At 41.7% G+C, this 24,550-nt stretch overlaps 1 protein-coding gene across 2 annotated transcripts in view; it reads right to left on the reverse strand.

The window, feature by feature from the left end:
• Nucleotides 1-304: 304 nt before the first annotated feature.
• Nucleotides 305-24,550, reverse strand: part of ST8SIA6 (ST8 alpha-N-acetyl-neuraminide alpha-2,8-sialyltransferase 6) — a 48,420-nt gene continuing 24,174 nt past the window's right edge. Inside the window, exons 5-10 of one of the 2 annotated variants that reach the window (XM_054192395.1) lie at nucleotides 21,226-21,370; nucleotides 18,849-18,961; nucleotides 17,442-17,534; nucleotides 14,272-14,486; nucleotides 14,014-14,163; nucleotides 305-9,644 (exon numbers count right to left, since the gene is read on the reverse strand). In XM_054192395.1, the coding sequence (XP_054048370.1) occupies nucleotides 14,018-14,163; nucleotides 14,272-14,486; nucleotides 17,442-17,534; nucleotides 18,849-18,961; nucleotides 21,226-21,370 (712 nt within the window). In that variant the 3' untranslated portion in view covers nucleotides 305-9,644; nucleotides 14,014-14,017. Of the gene's footprint in view, nucleotides 9,645-14,013; nucleotides 14,487-17,441; nucleotides 17,535-18,848; nucleotides 18,962-21,225; nucleotides 21,371-24,550 lie in introns of both variants that reach the window. The other variant, XM_054192394.1, reaches the window with a different exon arrangement.

Here is a 24,550-nt window from a genome sequence, read left to right on the forward strand (position 1 = left end):
AGAAGTAACAAAAGAAGATGGTTAAGTGTGTTGCCACACAGGAACAGAAAAGACTGAAATTAGACAAAGGTATTATTCGAGCAGCAATTATGCATGCACCAATGCCCCAACCCCCTCTACCTGTTTTTGAGCACAGCTTGCTTTTTTCCTTGTACAATTTTAAGGAATTGTCTGTATTTCTACTGACAGCTGCTAAGACTGCTGTCGAGGAATCAGACTAATGCGTTTTCTACTCTGCTGTGCCTCCGAAGGCTTGGTTTTGATCGGTAAGTCTCAGGAATTCAAAAAAGAAAGAAAATCACAATTATGCCTAATAAGTCTTTATTTCCAAACAGAAACTGCAAAAATATTCTATTACAGAACAGGTAACAAGTGCAGAATTCTAAGTATGCATTATAACAGCGAAATCATTGCCTCCTTGACAAAAAATCATTAGGCACTTAAAACATGAAAACAAAGTACAAATTAAATCAGCCGTAACAGGTGACTCAACAATACAAATTCATCTTGGTTTTCCGTAATAAAAGCACACACATGGGTGAGGGGCTTCCGTGCCTCCTCCTACATCCTGCGCAGGGACACTTCTATGTTACGCTGCACACACTCTACTCAGACAATATCGAGTTCACATCTGAAAACACAACTAAGTTCAGCGTCGAGAGAATCAGAGAGAACCTTTTTGGAAACAGCAGTAGCAGAGCCTACGCCAGCAGCGTCACGCAGAGCTCGGTGCGTGTGGAGGAGCACAATTATACCAGCTCCAACGGTGGGTAAGCTCTGCTCGGACTATTGCATTGAAAAGAACCAAAATGAATGCAAACGAGACGCATTTTAAGAGACAATGAAACCTCTGGGCAAAAGCTATGGCGGAAACTTTATGAAATTACATTTTGACATGTGGCACAGTCTCTGAAAAGAAAAACCATGTGTTTCTCATCCCTTAGGAGCAGCTCCGTGTAGACCCTCTCCGTTCCCCCATCTTCTCACTTGCAGGCCTTGAACTAAATCAGAAGCAGAGGCGGCCTCTTCGACCCACCTTAGAAAGGTCAATCTAACAGGCAAGTGTCCAAATGACTAATGAAAATACCCTTGTAGAAATCAGAAAGAGCCTTTAAAATTATTTTGGATTGTATCTCTGTTTTTTTTAGGTGACATTATGTAACCTTCCCCACAGTTTACTCTGGTAGCATAAAACATAATTAATATTTCAAATAATTTAAATTAGATACTCAAAGAAAAGAATATTAAGAATATTAACAGAAAGAATACGCATGAAGCTAGAACATAAAATGTGCATACAAAACATGCAGAAAAATTTCAGCCATTATACTTCGGTTTCACAAGAATTTAAGAATGGAGTTGTACCGCAGCACTAGGTACTACTAAGGAGTAGAAAGAGGTGTTTTACGGGAATGACCTGACAGTCGCGCTGTGAAGCCTAGCAGGCTCCTGAATTACAGACTTGCTGTGACCAATCTCCTCTTGTCAAAGGGCTGAAGTGAATAGTGAGGAATTTAAAACCAGCAATCTCAGCTCAGACTAGACTATCCTGTCACAACCGTTAGCAGGACGCGTTCTGACGGCCTCTTGCCGTGATACCATGAATTCACGGTGGGATCATTAAATACTTCCATCACACAACTGTCTGAGTTCTCTCCCTTGCTGGGGAAAAGCGGGATGAAAAAAAAGACAAGACATGGAGGTACTTGGTGCAGCAACAAACACCGCTGTGGCATACTGTATTGCTGAAGCTACGTCACGATTTAGCAAAAGACAGATTTGACTGTTTATTCGATGACAATACAAGGACGCCACTATTCCTAACTAGCCTCAAGGGCTAAAAAAAACATTCCAGCAGTTCTGTACTTGCAATAAAGCGGCACAGCCGGGCTGTTTTCATCCTTAAACCAGTATTTGCCAACGCCTACCACTGACGGGCAGTTTTTCCTCGCACACAGAGGGGTGTGAGCTCAGTAAACTACCACACATCACAGTCACGAGTTTAGTTACTGCGCAGAACTCCTTGGTCTATGGCAAACCTGAGCTGATGTAGAATCACAGAATCATAGAATCGCTGAGGTTGGAAGGGACCTTTAAGATCATCAAGTCCAACCTTTAACCTACCCTGACAAAAACCACTTCTAAACCATGTCCCTAAGTGCCCCATCTACTCTTTTTTTAAACACCTCCAGGGATGGTGAATCCACCACCTCCCTGGGCAGCCTATACCAATGTTTAATAACCCTTTCAGTGAAAAAATGTTTCCTAATATCCAATCTAAACCTCCCCTGACATAACTTGAACCTGTTTCCTCTCGTCCTATCACTTGTCACCAGGGAGAAGAGGTCAGCCCCCATCTCTCTACAACCTCCTTTCAGGTAGTTGTAGAGGGTGATGAGGTCTCCCCTCAGTCTCCTCTTCTCCAGGCTAAACAACCCCAGCTCCCTCAGTCATTCCTCATAAGGTTTGTCCTCCAGACCCCTCACCAGCTTTGTAGCCCTTCTCTGGACACGCTCCAACACCTCAATGTCCCTCTTGTAGCGAGGGGCCCAAAACCAAACGCAGTACTCGAGGTGGGGCTTCACCAGTGCTGAGTACAGGGGGATGATCACTTCCCTAGTCCGGCTCACCACACTATTCCTGATACAGGCCAGGATGCTGTTGGCCTTCTTGGCCACCTGGGCACACTGCTGGCTCATATTCAGTCAGCTGTCAACCAACACCCCCAGGTCGTTTTCTGCCGGGCTGCTTTTGAGCCACTCTGCCCCAATCCTGTAACGCTGCATGGGGTTGCTGTGACCCAAGTGCAGGACCCGGCACTTGGCCTTGTTGAACCTCATACCATTGGTCTCAGCCCATCGGTCCAGCCTGCCCAGATCCCTCTGCAGAGCCAACCTACCCTCAAGCAGATCAACACGCCCGCCCAGTTTAGTGTCAGCTGCGAACTTACTGAGGGTGCATTTGATTCCCTCATCCAGATCATTGATAAAGATATTAAAGAGAACCAGCCCCAGCACCGAGCCCTGGGGGACACCACTTGTGACCGGACACCAACTGGATTTAACTCCATTTACCACCACTCTCTGGGCACGGCCATCCAGCCAGTTTTTTACCCAGCGAAGAGTACACCTGTCCAGGCCATGAGCAGCCAGTTTCTCCAGGAGAATGCTGTGGGAAACGGTGTCAAAAGCTTTGCAAAAATCCAGGCAGATAACATCCACAGCTTTTCCCTCATCCACTAAGCAGGTCACCTTATCATAGAAGGAGATCAGGTTTGATAGGCATGACCTGCCCTTCACAAACCCATGCTGACTGGGCCTGATCACCCTGTTCTCCTGCATGTGCCGTGTAATGGCACTGAGCAGGATCTGTTCCATGACCTTCCCAGGCACCGAGGTCAGACTGACTGGCCTGTAGTTCCCCGGATCCTCCTTCTGGCCCTTCTTGTGGACGGGTGTCACATTTGCCAACCTCCAGTCAGCTGGGACCTCCCCGGTTATCCAGGACTGCTCATAAATGATGCAAAGTGGCCTGGTGAGCACTTCCACCAGCTCCTTCAGTACCCTTGGGTGGATCCCATCCGGCCCCATAGATTTGTGCACCTCCAGGTGCCCATTGGTAGTCCCATTGGGTTAAGTTTTTGTCATAGTGCTTGAATTTACATGGTCCCGAGAGCACACTGCCAGGCTGCTACCCCAGCCGGACCAGTGCACGCTAACCCAGTAACCCGGGGTCATTCCCCTGCTCGCTCCTGAACAGGAAAATATTCTCCAATGCGACTTCATGAAAGCAGACCGCTAAATAACAGCAATAGTTCCTTTGTTTAGTGGCATGCTGCAGATCATTTCATGCTCTACTTGATCATTATGATAATTTAGAGCCAATTAAGAAATACTTAATATGAACATCATGAAAACCTGCAACGAAGCTTAGCAAATATAAATCTGCCCACTCGCTGAGCTCTGTAGCTGAAAGCCTCAAATGATGTCTCCAGAGTACTCTGAGAGCTCAGCAGCCTTTGAAACTGGCTGTCCAGAAATTCAGAGAAGGATGATGTTCCTGCCTAAAATGACAGAATTCAAAATCAAGACAGCCAGGCTTCATATGGTAAACACACATCCCTTTGTGGCTGTTCTGGGTTAGCAGACTCAGAGATGGAAGAGATCGGCTGCCGAAGTACCACCAGATGAAGGATTACCTGGCTGTGAATATTTCAGGCTAAGATATATTTAACTAACAAGCTCATGTGTAAGAAGGCTTCTGTTTCAGACCATGCAACAAGCGGCTATCAGCTGCTGAAATAAAGCTGTTTCAGAATAAATTACTCCACAGAATATTCCCTGGGCTTGATCTCACACAGACTCCCATACACAAGTGGATGTCATGTGCTTTGCGGACCTGAGAGTCCCTGGAGGAGCTACTGCACAGATTCTCAGGATCTCACTCCACAGATTGGTCACAGGAAAGTGAGTGACAGGACAGAGAAAGATCTCTGGGTCAAATGTTTTTTAAGCCTAGATTGCCACATCAGGCTGTAGTTCCACCTCAGAGTCTGTGCAGGGTCAAGGTCTAAGTGATCACTTAACTCAGACCAACTAACTGATCCAGACACCTGCACTGGATAAAATCGAATAGTACATAACAAGAGGAATATTTTGCTAGTAATTTGGGGAGACCACAGAAGGAGCTAGGTCACCTAGATCATTTATTTTCTTTTCCTGAATCACACAGGACAGAGAATTTCATCTTGACTCGAGCATGGCAATACGTCAAACATCTCACTACCGTACAAAGGAAAGAGAATCAAAGTGAGATTAACTGGTCTCAAAACAGCCAGACCTTCCGCGGCTCTGCTCTGTGCAGATGCTGTTTGAGATGCTGGGATTAGCAGGGACTGAACGCAGAGGCGTGCTGAACAACGAGCAAGTTTATGCAAGTTTACTGTCAGCGAACTGAGAAACAGTATTTACAGTCAAAGGGGTTTTTTATAGTTATTTCTGAACCTGCTGGTGGTGAACTGTTTGGTAAAATCACTGTAATGGGAAAGAGACAAGGGGGAGCAATAATCACCCAGTGTAGGTACCTAGAGTCCTTAAGTGCCTTCTGTCACCACAGGGAGAGACGGGCTCCTGCCCACCACAGCAGCCACCGTGCTGTGCTCCCCCCTTGCAGGAGCCTGTCTCTCCCCTCTGACCAGGGAGAGCCCCAGAGATGTTACCTTCTGTGTTTGACCGAGGCCTCAGGGGGCCGCTGGGCCTGTCCAACAGCCGTCAGATAACAAATGGCCCCCGTTTGTGTCCCTATGGTCCCCTCTGCATGGTCTCACCCCCTCCTCTGCATTCACTCTGAAATTCTGTTGGCATGAAACGATTTTCTCTTTTTGTTGCCATGTTAGGTTTTTGCCAGCTCGGTGTGCCAAAACGGCTCAGCATAGGATCAGAGAGGAGCCAGGGATGGCATGAAGGATGGGGGGAGCACAAGAACGAGGACTGGACTGCATAGCCAGCCATTGCCGCTTCACTCACTGCATAGTTTCAGCCCAAATTTAGCACCTCCAGTCAGGCAATGCGAATATCCCACCATGCTGCCTTCCCCGAGATGTAAACCAGGCCACTTAAAGTATGTTTTACTATGCTGCAAGCGTAGCAGCGTTTGATTCATAGCCCTACAAACTCCCTAACAGACACTAAACAGGACTACATAATGCCCCACAGGGGGAAGAGAAATAACCAAGTCAAGGCAGGACTGGATCCTAAAGGAAGAGGCAACATTAAAGATTCAGAAGAGAAAAAGGAATAAAAGCAGCCAAGCAGGCCTTAATCTAACGATGCCGTGAAGCAGTCATGTGCAAGGACACTGCCGGCCTCTGCAAAGGCACACTGGAACTATTAGCACATTGTCAGTGTTTCTATCTTTAGAAAAGTATTTAATCTCAATACTCACTCCACAGCATGTGACAGCATTGGAGGCCCACAAACCCTAAAAATGGTCATTCCTCATGTGAAGTAGAGGGAACTGAAAGGCCCTTCCTAACCTTTGGTCAAGAATCCTTAATCAAAACTGCACTCGGCTCAGTCTTCCAGAAGTGTCACAAACATTCCCAGCCGGCACAAAATCCATTTATTCATCATTAACCTGGCACAGATGTAAAATCAATGAGAAATCACAGACGTAAAGTAAATGAGAAATAATTTATTCGGCTACCCGAGAAAACATCCTTTCCCCCAGCGAGTGTACTTCAACAAGTCTTGATCAATCTAACTGTACCCTGTCACGCAGAAATGCTGCTATTAACTTGCCCAGCCTGTGCACAAATTAACACGACCTAGCCAGCAAGCACACAGCAGCAGCAGCTACAATAAAGCCGAGTAGAAGGTCTGCACTCCTGTGGAGTGAAGTGGATGCAACCAACATCTCATAATAACTTCGTGTCTGGAGCAAGGCCTGAGAAAGCTGCATTAAAAATAGGTTCTTAATCTAAAGTCTAATAGAGCGTATTTTTATTCTGTGAGGAGTTAAGAGTATTTGTAGGAAAGGGTAGGAAAGGTTAACAGTTCCTCCGCGCACTTCTTGTCAGTCCTGTGCACCACACAAATCACTGCGAGCTTTGAGAGCACAGAGGATCAGGTCTTCAGGTCAATGGCAAGCTTAAACCCTGCTGAAACAACACTAAAAGTCAAAGTGCCTGTCCGTGCTACAGAGCTTTCAGTTTTCTCTCATTTGTGAGTGCTACATCACACTCCTCCAGTTAAGACCTCTTTTCATCAAGGAACTAGAATGTTTCTTCTTTTCAGCTAAACCTCTCTCTAAATGTATTCCAATAACATTTCCAGTTACTAATAAGTGTGTGTTATTTATAACATAGCTGCACAGAAGAAGTAGAGACACACAGTAACTTCAGTTCTTTACGGTGTGTCATGGCACACTGTATACATTCATTCACTGAGGTAATGCAATACGATGCTAACTAACAAATGCTTTTGAAAACCGTTGCTTCTCCATTGCAAATAAATTTCATTTTCTCCTCTCCACACCTTCTACTTACACACAACCAGGTTTTGCCACTTGCTGAGTAGTTCACTGAATGTAATCTGAGCAATGATGATGGTACCCTTTGCATCATCTCTACGTACACGCAAAGCACTTGCAATTGTCCTGGATACAATGCAAGAGCCTCTCCGGCTCTAAAAGATGTATGATTTTTTCCAAGTCAAACCATGTAGCTGCTATACAGCCAAGATCATCTCATTGCACTGCACTAGACTGGAGTAAGTTACAGTCCTTGCCTGAACACAGGTGCCTCTGTCTCTCTGGATGAAATATGACGTGGTTCTCCTCAACCCAGGCTGTTTGCATCACCCAACGAACGATGACATCACTTTGCACAGCTTCCAGCTACAAACACTCAGGGACAGCCTACGTGAGTGATTTATGGCACAGGATGAGCTCTTTTGGGAGCCAATTTGTCTGTGCTCTATAAGTAGGGTCTTGCCGTAGGCAATCGCCCGTAACACTTGTAACACGGATGCACGGTCTTGCAGCAGCCAGCTCTCCGCACTTGAGCAGCAGATGCCTGTGGCCAGAAACTGGCACAAATATCACTATTGGTGAAGACAAAATGTAGATGTTTGGTGCTGGAACCATAACAGATCACAGTAAATCAAACCCTTGTGCTCGCCTCTTTCAGTTACCAGCTGGTAACGCAGATGTAGCCATTGACTCAATTCTGTCTTTGTTTCTGTTAAAAGCCCTGCTGATATTCAGAGGTCCACTCGTGTATTAGTGGTGTCATTCAATGCCGCAAAGCACTATCTATTTTTAAAAAAAACATATTTTCAAAACCTGACTTTACTGCTGATATATGCAGCCAGGATTTATGGACACTTTTGCTTGGATAGGAGAATATTGGATTCTGATATCATTATCTTGGAAATGGATCAAGATGCTGAATGTGTCTCAACTAACAGACCTGGAACCATAATGATTGACTCTAATACTTTCAGTGTTTTTTATGTGATTATAAAACTGCTGCAAGGTAAGCTTTCAAATATTACAACAATATAGAAGTGCTCTTATGAAGTAACAGTTTAAAAGTTTTTTTGAACCTTATTTTATAAGGTTCAATTCATTTAAGTAGGATTTTTTTTGCAGATATAATCCTCAATGAGTGGAATATTGAATGCCCTTTAAATCACTTGATTCGGGATTTAATGCTACAGTGGAAAAAGGAGTTTTAGTGAATAAAATAACCAATAGTATCTGACTGTAAAAGATGGATAAGGACACTCTATGTTTGAACTGATCATTCAATAGACTCTCAAAAAACCCACTGAAACTGTCTTTTAACAGAAACTGGTTATTACGAATTTTTTATTGGGTTGGGTTTTTTTGTTTGCTTGTTGGGTTTCTTTTCCTGCAGTAAAACATATAAGCAGTAACGTACAAGCAGCCATAGCTAGGGCAATACCTGCTTGTCATAGCTCCTGTAAATGTTAATGTGATTCGGGTTGATATTTCACTTTCTCTTGTCGTAGGATGTTGCTCCACAGGTATTCCTGGACCACAAAGAAACTTAAAGCACAAGAACTGCGTGGGTTTTAAATTAAGTGAATGTGGGTTCTTTTCTCATATGTCCTGGTATAGGAAAAAAGCTTGGGGTTGATTCCAAGAGGAATATTCTTCTAATATCATTTAGTGCAGTTTCCTCATCTGTAGTCACATATTGATACAAGCTATGCTAGGTGAAAAAGAAACAGAAGAAATATAGGTTTGGTACCTATAATTTTTCTAATGAATGGTCCACCTCATATGTCAGCCGAGACAAAGAGCTGGGATTGCAGGGATGTGTGCAAAGTCACACCCTACCAGGACTCTGGGGATTGCAGCATGGAACCTAGTTTACTGTCCTCATTTGGAGCTGAACTGGACCTTAGAAGGAAACACAAGCAAGAAGAGGGGTTTAAAAACAATTATACAGCTCTGGTCCTTCAAACAATTGTTCACAAAATTAACACGAGTGATCCCATTAAATCCACAGCATTATCTATTGCCCACAAAATGAAAGCCCATAAACCACTTGACTATCTCTAACTTGCGGAATTTTTTCACCTGTGCACCCTGGGACAAACTAAGAATGACACGGCTCTGAGTTAATTACTTGTCTGTAGCTCTTCTCATCACCTTTCTCATGCAGACAAATGCTAGTGTTTACAGGATCAAGTTCTTAATTGAAAATGTTCACTGCCAACTCACGCAGCTACCATAGAGTGACTATTGCCTGTATTTTGTGATATTAATAAAACCAGAGATCTTACGTCAAAATATTTTAATGATACTCGGAAGAAGCAAAACATGATGAATGTCACATATTGCCACCATCCTGAGATTGTGCTTTGCTACAATTAAACCAATAGTCAGGAGTTTCAGAATTTCCCAAATAAATATTATCTTGTATTTAAAAAAATGATTACGCAAAATTCAGAAACGTAGCAGTCGCTGTGTGAAAAAATCACTTCCTTTTCTCCTCAAGTGTAAAATATTTCTCTATTGTAATAATGCAGTTTAATGCGCACAAAATCACATCAGATCAAATTCAACACCGAGCTGCTGAGATACACACAAATTGTCTCCTTAGGATCATCACCCTGGAATTAAAACAATAAAATATATTATTGATATTTCTTTTATAGTAGGAATACTGCTTGTTAATAGTCCAAATAAGCCAACAGCTTAGCCTTCTGTGTATGCATTTCACCTTCCGCATCTGCTTTTTCATCCTTATTTCCGACTGGGAGTCTGTGACATTTATTATACAGCGTCAGAGGCTCACTAAATTCCCCTGGGTAAGCTGGACTGCCAGTGCTTAGCACAGTGATCTAGCTCGAGCATCTGCTCTTTCTAAAGGAGGACTCCTTCACCTGAATACCCCCAGAACTGCTCACACTTACCCCACCTGCACCACCTTCTTCAGGCTTCCTAAGCTAACCAAGGCTGGGTCTAACCAGAATCTTTATGGGACACATCCACTGCCAATCTGAATACGGATATTTTCTACATTATACTATCTTAGTCATATTTTGAAATAGCTAGAGATTGAAATTATTCTGTTTCTTCAACAGGCTAGTTCTGCTGTGGAAAAACAAAACAAAACAAAGCAAAAGCCTTGCAGATCTGTAAATACTTTGTCATTTGATTTGAAATCTAACATAAATTCTAATTTGATTTAATCTATATTTTCCTATTCTGGTAGGTTTAACTAAACCAAAAGCAACTTATCTCCGCTAGTCTTTCACTACTGACATTATTCTTAACACTTAAACTTAGTTGGCGGCTGAACACATAAGCGAAGTGTGTGCTTAAAAGCTATACTGCATGGGTACCTTTCTTTCAATGTTGTTTACATCTAATAATTTCACGCTGGATAATATTTGCCCAAGTCAAGGACAGGTTGAAATTTGTCTGCCTGACAGGAATCCAGAGGTGTCTTCATTTTCAAAATGTGTTATCATTTTTCTCAAGGTAATTAAAAGTGAATTGTGGGGCAGCTCATATTTCTCTAGATGCACTGAGAAACTGCAAGCACACACAAGAATTTCAGCAGAATTTAAGCTCATGTTGGCATATTACTGTCATAAATAGGTTCTTTATAACAATTATGTTTATAAATAGGTTAGTTATAACAGTATTTATCACATATTTGGATTGCAGCAACTTTCATGATTAAAAAAAAGATCACATGCTGACAAGAGTTTGGAACAAAATGATTCCCTTTTTTGTTAATTCCTGAGCAAGTAAGCAGGCAGCCCCCTGCTTTGCAGGATGCTGTCCTGCTAGCTCCACCTTGAGTGGAGGGCTGCACTGCTGCTCTCTCTGTCAGAAACAGATGGCTTTTAATCATCTGGTTGGAATTATGAAGCCCAGACCCAGTTTTTACTTTCCAGGTAAGATACACTCACGCTTAGTCAAAGGTTCAGCAGTTCTTACTCCCTATCCACCAGCACACCTCTGCTCAGCCTCTCCTCCCTCAGTCCTTCTGCTCGGATGAATGAGCACTACTTTTTTCCCCACGCTCAGGAAGTCTCAGTTTCATCCTTTCTTTCCATGTTTTTTTCTGTTGAATGACTCTTCAGAGCAGCTGCTTAGTGTTACTGTGCTGGATGTCAAAGCAACACACATTCGTCTTCCCTGCTGTCTCTTTCCAGCAAACAGAAAACCTGATGGATTCTTGGTCAGACAAAATTTGCATGTTAACCAGGCTTCTGGGCAATCAAATTTTTGCCAGTCCGATTAATTTATCATCTGACCATTTTTCTAATCTGATTTTTCTGTCTATTTTTAAATATGAATCAGGCCATTTCCCCTCCTTGAACCTATGTTTACTTGAAGCTAATGACATGCCCTTCAGGCTTATCAGGTTAAACCAACGAGCAAACAAGACTTCTTTCGGCTGCACGGCCATAGCAAAAATGATTTGGTAATTTAATACAAAATAATAAAGATCATTATTTTAATTACATTTTAAGATTTTGCTGATGTCTCATTTTCCATTTTACCATCTGTAATAGGTATGCATCTACTTTAGCGAAGACAGGTACGTATCTGTTGAGCATAATCATAAAGGTGCAGGCGCGGACACTAAGGGAGATGGAGTTTCCTGCATTGTTCAGCATTAGCTCTACAGGGCTCTCATATCTGACAGTTCTCTCTATCTAATGAGAAAAGTTCATCTTTACAATGGCAAGGATGGTGTTTAAGAGCAATACTGCCAATATGATTCATTGGGATGCAGTTATGCTCTCCCTGTACTACTCCAGAGCCTGCTACTGCTTGCAATAGTGGTGCTTGCAGCAGAGCAGCTTCCTTCACTTCTTATTTAGAGCAGCAAACTTCTGTGTCCCAGCAATGTGTGAGACTTCTGTGGGCACCCAGTGGCCGAAGGACCCTTCAGCTACCCACTAAGAGGGAAGCGCGTGCAGCAGGAAGAAGAACATAAAAGGGAAATCAAAAAGAGAAAGAAGATCGTTCAATTTTTAGAAAAGCTCATCTTCAGTGAAATATACTCATTACAGAATTTCAATTGTCTCTAATAGTTGACAATAGTAGCAGAATGGTAGCTAATACTGAAAGCATTTAATTTCTTTGGTTTTAAAGGGCTAACTTTTCTCTTCGTAAATATAAGTGATTAACATACTGGAGAAAAATCTGAGGGCAGCACAACTTATCCTTCTGTTTTGTTTTTTTTTCTTTACAGCTTATTTTGCAAATTTGGCCACAGAAGTGATTTTCAGTCTGTCAAGCACAGACAGTGTTTAATTAACCCATACAGATGCTTAAACATTTTTGTGGCTTCTATCTGCTTCTCTCTAGACTAAATATTCATAAAGAGCTGCCTTTCATTTTCTTAGCTGGTGTAGTTACTACAATTAAAATTACATGGTATTTCTCCAGCGCTTTATATTATAGGAAGAATAAACGTAATGGAAACTGCTGGATATAAACAGCTTAGCCACTAAGAAAACTACATTATGCATTTCTTAACCTTTCCAATATGCTGCAACTTTTTACAAGCCACATGAAACTGCATACACGTACACCGCCTCCTAGGTAATCTCCTGCCATGGACTAGGAGAATGGATTCCCTAGATGGCTTTTAGGTCCCTTCTCACATGTTTTATATTATTCTAATAATATACAAAAGCAGTTTATTTTTCTATTTATTTCTTCAAATAAACTGAAACTGAATAAAATTGTGCCTTCTTGGTACTGCAATCTGCTAGTTTACAACTTAACAGTCTCTGACAATGAACCAAGTGTGAATGTATCTTTGATAGCACGTTTTCTAAATACCGTCAGAGGATATTTTCAAATACATTTCAGAACCTAGCCAGAAGACAAGCCCTTAGCTTTTGAACTTAACATTTCTGGCTTGAACAAGATGATGCTATTTTGATTTATTTAACTTGAGTAACAAAGTCATGAGATTACCTCAATCCAATTAAAGCATATTGCATACAATGGTAGTTCTACCATACATTTCACTTACTGTTATATTAACTTGAACCCCCCAGAAAAATGGCGTTGTGTGAAAGGTAAACCTGACAACAGTACTGTGAGCTGGGGAATTTCTGAGTTAGCTTAAAAGATAAAGAAGTATTTATACAAATAGGTCTTAGTTTGTCAACAGGGCAAATCAAGATTGAAAACATGCAGACAAATCTTTTCAAAGTCATCCATAACCTGTACGCAGTAAATTGGCTCAAGGTCAGAGGCCAGACTCTGCGCTGCATTTCTCTGAGGCAATACACAGATGGTAGAGGTCCAAAGGGGATGGGACAGTTACAAAGGACAAAGGAAAGGGAATGACACTTCATCCTATATTTCCAGCTCCCAGATTCTGAGCTGCCTTAAGGTAAAATCCTCAGCAAGATCTGCTGTAGTGTATGGCAGCTTCCTCACTGCTGTCCACAAGCTGTTGTGCAGCCCAGGGCTGCGAGAGCATGCTGCTCTGAACTTCTCTCTACCTACAAGAGGGAACACAGGCGCACATGCATGCTAGTCCTGCATGGGGCAATCTTAATCCTTACTTTGGCCTCTGTACCCCTCTGTGCCGAGATCAGGCGTCTTCTCTTGTAGATCATAGTATGTGACTGCCTTTAATAAAGCAATTCACAAGGGAGGCCAGTTCGTGGGAACTGATACCAAACCAAACATAGGTTGGTAGTGACACGTATCTGAGATGAGGAGACACTACTGACTGTGAACTACGGTGATAATGCATATGTAGCTACGCTCCCCATCTAAAGTTCACAATTAGAAAACATTTCTAAACTCTGTGGTACATTACACTTATTCAGAAAACTCCAGCCTTTCTCTTATTTATGAACACAACTTTCATTGACTGTAAGGTAGAAATGTCTCTCTAAGGAAGAACAGACCCACACTGTTCATAATGCAAGTTGTCCCTTGACACATTACTTAAATGAAGACATTGTACATGGCAAGAATGTGACCTACCTTTTTAGTCTGATTCACATTTACCAAACTGCAACTTCAAAATGCCTTTGCTGTGAAGCTGAAGGATCTGGTTGTATTCTTTGGGCATTGCATGGAAACCTGGTTTAGGCAGCTGGTTGTCATAATAGTGGTGGCTGATTGGCATCTTATCTGTGGATTTTGAGAAAGGCCAGAAGCCATAGAGCTTCACATTCTCACACAGCTCAAGAGCAGCACTAGTGATCATAAAACCAGATGACAACCGGTAAGCTTTCACACCTTTAGTTCTCCAGAACTGGGCAAGACTTTTCAGATAGGTGGGGTGAAAAAATATTGCCCTTTGGGTTGCTTTGAACTCTTGTAGAGTGTGATATACTTTAAAAGAAGTGGCCGTGTTGCTTCTGAAGGAAAATGCTGGTAGTAAAAGGAAAGCATCTCCATAGACTGCAATGTTCTCCAGAAATTCTGTCTTCTTTTCATTTAGTTTGTTGTATCTGCAAAGTACAGTATTTTAGGAAAAGAATGAATGGAATGTACATTGATATGAATATATTACACACCAAAACAGCACAACTGCACTTGCATATATGAGTTATGAACTCTGCTGCACCAGTTCAGCCTGTCTACATTGCAAATTTATACCAACCTGTTGTACGTTGTCGTATGTGCAGTTATGAAAATCTGGCTTTATTGTAAAAGAACACACTTCATAGGATTGAACTGGAAAAGCAGGAGCTACTGAAGCAGATCAAATTCACTACTAATGAGACCAGGTCCTGTTTATATAATTGATCGATTCAAGAAATTTCACAGGAGAAAGCAAAAAAAAATTGTATTTATACTTTCTCTGTTTAAAAATACATGCACCATGATATGTATTGAATGCGTTTGTGAAATGTGTATCTTACCTCAATAGGTATACAATAACCTCCCTTTAAAATCTGTGTATTTGCCCTGTGTGGAAATACAAGCATGCATGTCTTGGAGTGTTAAAGTTTAGTGTGCATTCAAGTTTTTCAGGATCTTAGCTGATTTTGATATGCTTTTAAAACAGCTGAAAACATTGGCATGTCTATTTATCTCCTTCCAATACAAAGGGAACACATGGAGATCTGTAAAAACGTAGAGATCTAACTTCACAAATGAAGAGGATTTATCCTCAGATGCTCTGGTTCCCCAACAACCAGCAAAGAGACTTAGTTCTCACCACTGGATAATTCCGTGCTCCCAAATATTGAATAGTGAACTTTCAGAGTTATCCAAGAAGTGATACAAGACACAAGGGGGTCACTCAACTCATTTCCTCTACAGATTTGAGTTGTCTGCGTCACCTGAACACATGGTGCGTGCACCCTCTTTGGGATTCAAAACACTGAGTCCTCTTTTAAAGGTAGTTGTCTATCTGAGCAGCGTATTTTCACCTTGTAATGGCTACCAGAGGCCACTTTTCACAAATGGCTCCAGCAGAAACTGGAAAACTTGGTTTCATTTCTCTTCACAAGTTGATTAGGTTCAAGCCCTCCCTCTTCTCATGCAGCACCTCAAGAGGGAGGATGGCAGCCACTGCCATTTCCATCCAAAACCCTCACAGAGGAGTTACCAGTTACCTCTTGCACAACTGAACTCATGCAACAAGTGATACATCCCTTCTCAGCCTGAAGCGGTTTAAACTTACAGCTTTTGCTTCCCAGAAAAGCACCATTACTGCAAAACTCTGAAACAAAATGAATGAGAGGGACTCAGCCTCTCCTGTTGATCCTGGGTCCCTGTGTATGCAAGAGTTGCACTGCCAAAACAAGGAAGAAACACCTGAACCTATGTCTGGGAAGAGTGGATGAAGGGTAAACTTCTGGCCTCTGCTCCAAGAATTTTCTCTACTTCTGCTCTGTGTAAAGTACATAAAGAGCCTTCAAGACAGAATTCAGATCTCTGTTCTTCCTTAGCGAGAAGCCTGAACAACTCAGCCTCGTCTTGTTTTCCTTTCCAGCTCTGCCTCTGTAAGGGGCAATGTGGCCCAGCTCCACTAGGACACATAAGAACCACGCTTCTTTCCTCCAAGAGAGTTCACCTACACCCTGACATTCACACTTCATTGTACACCCTTACAGCCAGAGTTCAAAAGCTGATCAACCTTAACAATAGTAACATCAGACTAACCCAGTACCCAAATACAGAATTAAAGTGAACGAAGTCAGAAGAGCTCTTCTGAGAGAAGAAACAAACTTAGTTCTAAATGGTGCCAAGTTACCTCCTGCTCCTCCTTCAAAAGCATTTACAGTGTTCTCTGAATATTTAATTAATTAATTTTTTAAAATCCCAAACGCCTCTCATAATCTCATTTCATCCTCACACAGGTTTAGCTCCTGTTTCCTTCAGTGTAACTCCTGTTAACCCTGATGTGTCTTAATTTGTCTAAAAAATCAGTGCAGGTGTGGCAGAACACTTTGATCAAGCCCAGACAAATCAGGGCAGTAGTCACCAATAATTCTGAGTCACTGGGCAAAGTTTTCCTTCCTCATATTCGTGTGGAGCCCCACTAACATTGATGAGCTGAATCTGTTATTGGGCAAGCAATAATTCATCTTCATTTAAGTCCAAAAGGGCTGAGAAAGCATCAAGGTATTCAGTACTCATTGCAAAAAATCAAGTTCTACCCTTCAACCAATGGCAAATGTCTGTTAGTTATTTCTGTGCTCACTGTACTTCCATCTTCCTTTAAAGGGAAAAAAAGCTCTGCCTGATGTTGTCTATTTGACAAATACAGATATGACAGACAATAAGATCCAGTAAGATCAGTAAGCAGTAAATAACATGCCACAGCAGTCCTTTTCATAGATAAACTGAAGTTCCAGCCTGCTGAAGATGTCAGATTAGTCAGCCTGGCCTTATTAGATTTTCTTTTCATCAAGGAGGTGAAAAAAAAAAACAAACAAAACTTTGCTGAGAAAAGGGTCTGTGAGCAGCTTTTGTATGGATGGAGAAAATGGATTACAGAAATTGGGCCTCCATTCAGGAAACAGCCTTCATCAGAACAGCCTCTAAGCACTTTACTTAAGAACATGTGCTTACAGTCCTTCTGACAGAGTCAGACACACATTTACAAGCTTTCCTCAATTATGATTAGAATTCCTTTCTTACATCGGGGGTCATGGGGGGAAAGAGGCTTGGGCTTGCAATCATCTGTTTTACTCTGTCATAAATTGTGGACTGGTGCCAACCAAGGCACTTGCTAATCTGGGTATTGCTAACTCCTTTCTGCTACAAAAAAGGCCAGGTTTAACAGATTTCCATTTAGACTGGTACATATTTTATATGGGAACTAAGGCTTAATGAAGTAATCTGCATGCACTGCTCTCTATGCTGGTATCCCAACGGATTTCCAACAAAATCTAAATAATGTCAAACAATTATACAATATTGCACAGAAAGAGATTTGCAGTAGTACTTACTTCTGAGCTATGATACTCGGATTAACGGTCACAAGGTTTGTTTTATTGCCAACATCTTTGCTAATGCTTCCCGTGGTTGGAGGGAGGTTACACCTGAAATTGAGAACCATTTACTTAAACAGATGCGCACCAGAAATGCTTTACAGTTATTATTTGCAAATTCCTCTCTTGTGCAATGACACTTTCACGTCAGCTCCCAGGGATCTCTAGGCACTTTAGAAATATTAAATAAGGCTTACAGCACTTCTAGTAAAAATATTTAATCTGCTGTACAGATGGTTAAAATAGGGCACAGAGAGCTCATTTTCATAAATCATCTCGCAAATCAGGAGCAAAGTTAAAATCCCAGAATGAGCCAGTCTACGAATATCCTATGTTGTCTGCTAGGAAACATTGCTCCTCTTGCCTAAACAATGCATTTCTTCTGAAAGCCTTCCATTATTTTCTGTTTTAAAACAGTCTGATTGACACCAGTCCCTCAGCTTGCACAGTAATGTTGACAGCCGCTTCATGAGACAACAACAGTATAACTTGCCCAATTGCAGAAACAGTGGTTTCTGTAAAAGGTAAAGGAAGCATTTTTTTAAAGTCAGTCACTCCGTAAGTTTAGCATGTTAGCACGCAGATTTTTATTAAGACTATTATCTAACTGGAAAGACTTTTTTTTTTTTTTAATTTGAAAAGCCCAATTATTAGTCAAAAACGGGAATGGAAACAAAATCCATCTGACTGTGTGATTGGACATCACTGAGAGAAGAACCTTCACTTGGTTAGTCTTAGTTCCTTGCAGGAACTACAAAGTGTGAGTCACGCGCTGAGAGAGCAGGCCAAATTACACTCTGAGTATGCCTGGGTTTCCCCACAATCTATAGAGGGAGCTGAAAAAAACTACTTAAATTAGATGCCTAATTTTTTAGATGGCTAACAGAAGGTGAGACAGATACCAGGGCAGTTAAATAACTGCATTAGTGAGCCAGCCTTAGGCTAAGTACACCACTTGTTAAACCAGAGGTAAAGGTAAACGTGACATTTAATACCAGGCTTTCTTATTTTAATTTCAGGGTTTTCTTTATTCTCTTCTCCCAATTTAAAAAAAAAAAAAAAAAAAAAAAAAGAGTTCCCTCCCCTAAAGAATGTTAAATGAAGAGAAATTTCAGGTTCTCAGATAATCACATTTCACATCACTGGCAAGGTATCTTTGCAATCATAGATCATACATGTATCCATGTATGATCTAAGGAAGCAGCGTTCTGAAATCTACAGAGCAGAAGGAGTATCCTTAGAGAGGAAGAAATAAAGGATTGTCAGGATCCTTCCTCATTGCTACAAACTGGCATTGGCATGCTTCCAAGCCTGCCAAGCTTTTAGAAACATTTGACACCCTTGGTTAGACGAAGCAGCTCTTACCTAAACACAAAATCAGAATGATCGATTTCAGCTCCGCAGCTGGAGTTTTTCAGAATGCCTCCATTTCCAACCACGGCACAGGTCTTGAAGGGATAGGCTGAAAGAGGAGAGGACTGCAAACAAACAAAAAGACACAGCCTTGTAAACTTTTGATTCTTTCTTTGCGTCTTCAGTCATTTGTCCTTGCAGGTTTATTCCGGTAAATCCCAGTGAAAGCATTCACCATTTAGCAGACAGGATTGCCAGGCCTGGACAGCCAAGAGCCAAAAATAGGCACAAACAGACCGAGAACTGCTACTTCTGTTATCAGTACTTTGAGGGAATAACACTGGATTGTTAAAACTGCATGAATACCTTTTAAATACACTTAACAGAAAAATCATCTAGCAGTGGACTGAATCCTTGACAAGCCAAGCTTGTACTGAAGGTAGTTTAAATTTACCCATTTTCCTTTGCATTGTCACGGACTGGGCTTTATCACAGTCATCGACTTTGTCAGCTAATAGAAGGTAATTTGTAAATGCTCATTACTTTGTCATCAGGCAATTACATTTGATGTAAAATAATGAATTTAGGGGAACCTGAAGATGCTGTAAAGGATAATCATGTGCCCTGGCTTAACTCCTGGTGAATGTGATGGCTAACTGAAGAGGCTACTGTTTCTGTCTGTTTACCCTCTCTACTCCTCTTTTTGTCAGAGGTTGCCGTCTTACAGAGGGAGAGCTGAATGGGAGCTAAGCGCATCCACTTGTGAAACAGCACAGACGACAATCTAGCAAATGAATGTAAACTGTTGGCTATTTCAGTTGACATTAATATACTGGCTGTTATCCTAGGGTCTCAGAAACATCTCATACATGTTGTTCAGCCCCTCCTGCTGTGGGAGCACTGACATTCATCAGAGAGGCCACCAGCTAGGCTACTTTGACTGTGGAAGCTGAGACCACTTGTAAAATTGAGTCAAAACTTGCTTACCCAAAGTGTTATCCTTCCTCCTTCTCTCCTCAGCTTGCCCAAAGAGAAGCAGGAAGGGACACTGCTATGAATAAGGCAAAAAGTGTGGGGAAAGAGGCAGACATAATGTTGCCTGGCAATATATTACAAAACAACATGTTCAAATATTTTGTTCAATTCTGAACAGTAGAGCACAAAGGACAGACAACTCCAGCGAGCTCAGCAAATATATATGCACCTAAAACATACTACTTTTTCCTTTCGTTCGGTTTAAATTTGGAACCACCGTAACCTCTTTTGCAAAGAAGTTTTTAGTGATTCGCAGCAGCATTAGAAAGGAGTAGGCTCATGGTAGCTGGGATCTCACAAATCAAGAATGACAGAGATGGGTAAGTGGGTTCCCATGTGCTCTTACTTTCGAGAATTAAGTACATCTCTGTGCCACTCTCTGTCTGGTCTCCAGAGCTTATACGTCCTATTATAAGTCCTGAGCTACAAAGTCTGATTCTTTTACTCAACTTGTGTTTCTGGCTGCAAAGGCCCCACCCCCATGGGCAACAAAACTGGTGAAAGGGCTGGAAGGAATGCCCTGAGGAGCGGCTAAGGACTTTGGGCTTGTCTAGTTTGGAGAAAAGGAGGCTGAGGGGCAACCTCATTGCCCCCTACAGCCTCCTCAGGAGGGGAAGCAGAGAGGGAGGTGCTGAGCTCTGCTCGCTGGTATCCAGTAATAGGACACGTGGGAATGGTTCAAAGCTGCATGAGGGGAGGTTTAGACTGGACATTAGGAAGCATTTCTTTACTCAAAGGGTGGTCAAACACTGGAACGGGCTTCCTACAGAGGTAGTCGATGCCCCAAGCCTGTCAGTGTTTAAAAGGCATTTGGACAATGCCCTAAATAACATGCTTTAACTTTTGTTCAGCCCTGAACTGGTCAGGCAGTTGGATGAGATGATCGTTGTAGGTCCCTTCCAACTGAAATATTGTCCTGTCTTGTTTTCCATTCTGTATCAGGTTTACCACCAAAATAGCTTTCATAAGTTGTATGCCCAAGCCTGCACCAAAAATGGCATGGGAATACAAGGAACATGAAATGTTGCTCCAGACCAAAATGCCTTTGAAAATGGGAATGAGAAAAGCAAGGCAAATGTTCTTAGAGGATTCACTCCTGAATTCAGCTGGCTGCCAAGCCAAGCTGCAACTTGTGTGCTGTAGCAACTCCACCTACAATCTGATCTATCATACCTTGTCCATGACTCCACCACTGCAGAGGAAGGCGAAAAAAAAGGTCTTACAAGGTGAATGAAGAAGTGCATACAAGGGATGAAGGGTCTCTTCCAAAGGAATCAAACAAAGCAGCTCTATTACTAACCCAAAATATATGTGATACTGCAATTATAATAACAGGTAAAGATACAGTTCTTACCACAGGCAGCATCTTAAAAATGTCCTCTGTAATGAGGATGGTCTTTTTACTGTCCACTTCGTAACTCATGTTACTTCCCAGTGGGGTGTTGTTTTGAGAAGCAATAAAATTGTGAACTGCATCACAGCAGGAAGCTAATTCTGACCTGCAAAAAACCCAAAGAAAACATACTCAAAGACAGGGAAATTAGTAGGAGACTGGTGGTAGAGAACTAGGTGAATGAAAATCAGTTATAATTATCTAAGCAACAAAAGGCTATATGAACCTCTGTAATGTCACTTCCCTTGACTTGCTTTGCAGAACAAGTCTATTTCACAGCAAATGCTCAGAAACTAATGAGACCAAGAACCCCTTTTCTTATCCTGTTTTTCTGTCTTGGTCTCCCCTTCCCACACAGGAAAAGTTGTAATCAGTCTTCTCCTGTTTATTAATTGCTAAGATATATATAAACACCGAGAGACTTCAGTCCCCAAAGAATTAACAATGTGATTTCAATCAACATAGAACGAGTGATTGTAAGAAACTAGAAGGCAGCAGAAAGAATGAACCAAGGAGATAAAAGGAATGGTGATGGGAAGTACTGGCTATAGTACTTAGTGAACAGCTAGATGTTTGCAGGCCAATTAATTAATAATTCTTTTCTGTAACTGTTCAGCACGGTTTTCCTGTGCACAATATCACAGATGTTAAACAAATTACATTACAACTTGCAAATAAAGAAGATGGATATCTTTGTGGTAGAGACAGACAGCCTAGCTGCTCCTCAAAACACCCAGCAGAAGTCCTTAAATAGATAAGAGTGCAAGAGATTCACTCAAACTTCATGCAGGAGTGAAGGCTATCACCCATCTTACAATTCCTGTTACCTCTGAACTTATATCATGTGTGTAAACACCCTTTATTGTTAACAGTGAAATGCAATGAAAAGCTGCATCAGACTCAAAAAGTTATAATTCTTTTTGGTTTAGGGATCGGTGTTCTCTCTGAGCCACTGGATCTGATTTTCAGATTGTAAGGCTGAAATATTCATGGGCAGCCATTATTTATCAATTTGTGGGACATAGCTATCTGATTAGCTGAGATACTAAGAGAACTACTAACCATTTAGAGAATAAAATTAATTGATCACAGAATTGCTTGGAATTTTGAAGACGATAACACAGCAGGGAAAAGATAATAATTCCTGTCCTAACACTGAAGGTTAATTATGAAAAAAAATACAAATAAATATTTACAGTTAGAGCCAGAGGAGTAGAAAAGCTTTATTTCATACTTTTTCAGTGAGTATGGTAAACCAAACCATTGGAACTAGTTAAACAATACAGGCCAAATTCTGGCTGAAAGTAAGCTGACTTTAACAGGTAAGAGAAGTTGCTTCATTCAGCTTTATCAACGATGTACACAGAGCAAATATTCTAATAATAATATGATTTTATTTCTAATGGAGATGAGACGTAGCCTAGCACATGGAAGAACCCAGGGATTATGTTTCCTGGAAGACAGGGAAGAGAGCGAACGGGTCTGGGATAACTCCCAATCTCATTTCTCTTGAAATAATTATCAAAACGGGTGAAAAAAAAGTTGGGAAGGTCGGTTTGATTCTTACATAAAAAAACAAAGGAAAGAGCACCATTTCAATTGCCAGATGGCTTACGGGTATATATTAACCCATGTTGAATACTGAGCTCTGAAACTCCTCAAAGTTTCCAGATGTGTGGGAATGACTGAGTGCTGTGATGGCACAGATCTGAAATAATCATAGTAGGAGAGTTACCAGGAAACGTTAATGGGAAGAAACAGTAGGGTTCAGATTTCCACAGGCCATATTCAGCTCTGCTCCCTGAACGCAGTGATTCCCACTGCCTTGCTCAAAGCCTTAAGGGGAAGGGGGGGAGTCTGTGGTCAATGAAAACCACTAGGTATAAAGGTGGGGATGGAACTGAGACTATGCTCTTTTGGGTCATGAGGTGCACATATGGTGAAAACAATTGCTCAACTGTATACAGTGTCCTATTTTAAACATACGGAAAAATACAAATGAAGCAATGAGGCAGGAGAGTCAAATGATTAAGTCTAGGAACACTGGATATTATTGAACCACTCTTGACTAGAGTCCACTTGCTTTTCTTTCTTGTACACTTTTTCCTGTAACCAGCTCTTTCTAACCTTAAACTGTACTGCAGTACTAAAGAGGATTCCGATATCACTGTCAGGCCCCCGAGGGCACCACCAAGCCTCACTACCCCTGCCCAGCCCCCTGGGTGTGCCCTCATTTCAGCTCCTGAAGGCCATCAGCCCCTGCCCCAGAGACATGACAGCAGGATCAGTCTCCAGCTGTGCCATCCCGTCCCCAGGGCCAGGGCTGCCCCATTCCCTGGGGTGCGATGGTCCTGGCTGCTGGTCCCTGCTCTGCTGGCCAGGTTATTAGGGAGCAGCTGTCCCTCACTGCTTCCTGGCAATCACATGGAGATAAGGAATCACAGAAACCGTAATTTTGATTTCATTCATATTTTTCTTAAAGCTAAACGAAGCAGGTCTAAATATTATTTGTGTCAACCATGGGACATTCAGAGGAGAAGGAATAATGCTAGTATATTCTTGCCCAACTTTAGTAAAACAGCTGTTTTGTGTGTGATGGCTACCAGAACCTGAAAATGCAAACTGATCATAGATAACATTTATTAAAACAGATAATGTGTTTTTGCTTTTTATTACTTGTTCCACAAGAATGAAAGTTTAAATAAAAGCATAAACAGTCTGGAAGAAAAACAGGTATTAGAATTAGTAAGAAAACAATAGTTTTAATATTATGGGTCCACTGAGGAAGTAAAACAGAGCTTGGCTAGTTCAGAAACACAGTGAGAACCAGAGAACACATACTGCCTAATGATATATATTCTTATGTTACCTAAGAGCATATGTACTAAAAATTTGGAGGTAATAATAGAAACCTCTCACTTAGATCAAATCATGACACAAAATCCCACCGTGCCCAAGCATCTACGTACAGAGCTCCAGTGGGAATGCACATAACCTGCAGACAGCAATATCCACTGACAACATAGTCAGTGATCTGTATGTAACCCATATCGGATTTTGTACAAGCACATGGTACCTCTACAACTGACAGCAAACAATGAGGAAGAGGTAGAGACTGGGCAGTTCAAGCAATCTATTACCGCAATCGTCATCGTAGTATTAATGTCATATGTGGTCTCTGTCATGAGGTAATGACACTCTAAAGAGCATGTACTTCATAAGATCACAACATGTATCATACAAGCCAATTCTTTTAACAAGCGCTATATGTATGGTGTTGCAAAGC

The sequence above is a fragment of the Rissa tridactyla genome, chromosome 2 (genome assembly GCF_028500815.1).
Source record: "Rissa tridactyla isolate bRisTri1 chromosome 2, bRisTri1.patW.cur.20221130, whole genome shotgun sequence".
Classification (NCBI taxonomy): domain Eukaryota; kingdom Metazoa; phylum Chordata; class Aves; order Charadriiformes; family Laridae; genus Rissa; species Rissa tridactyla.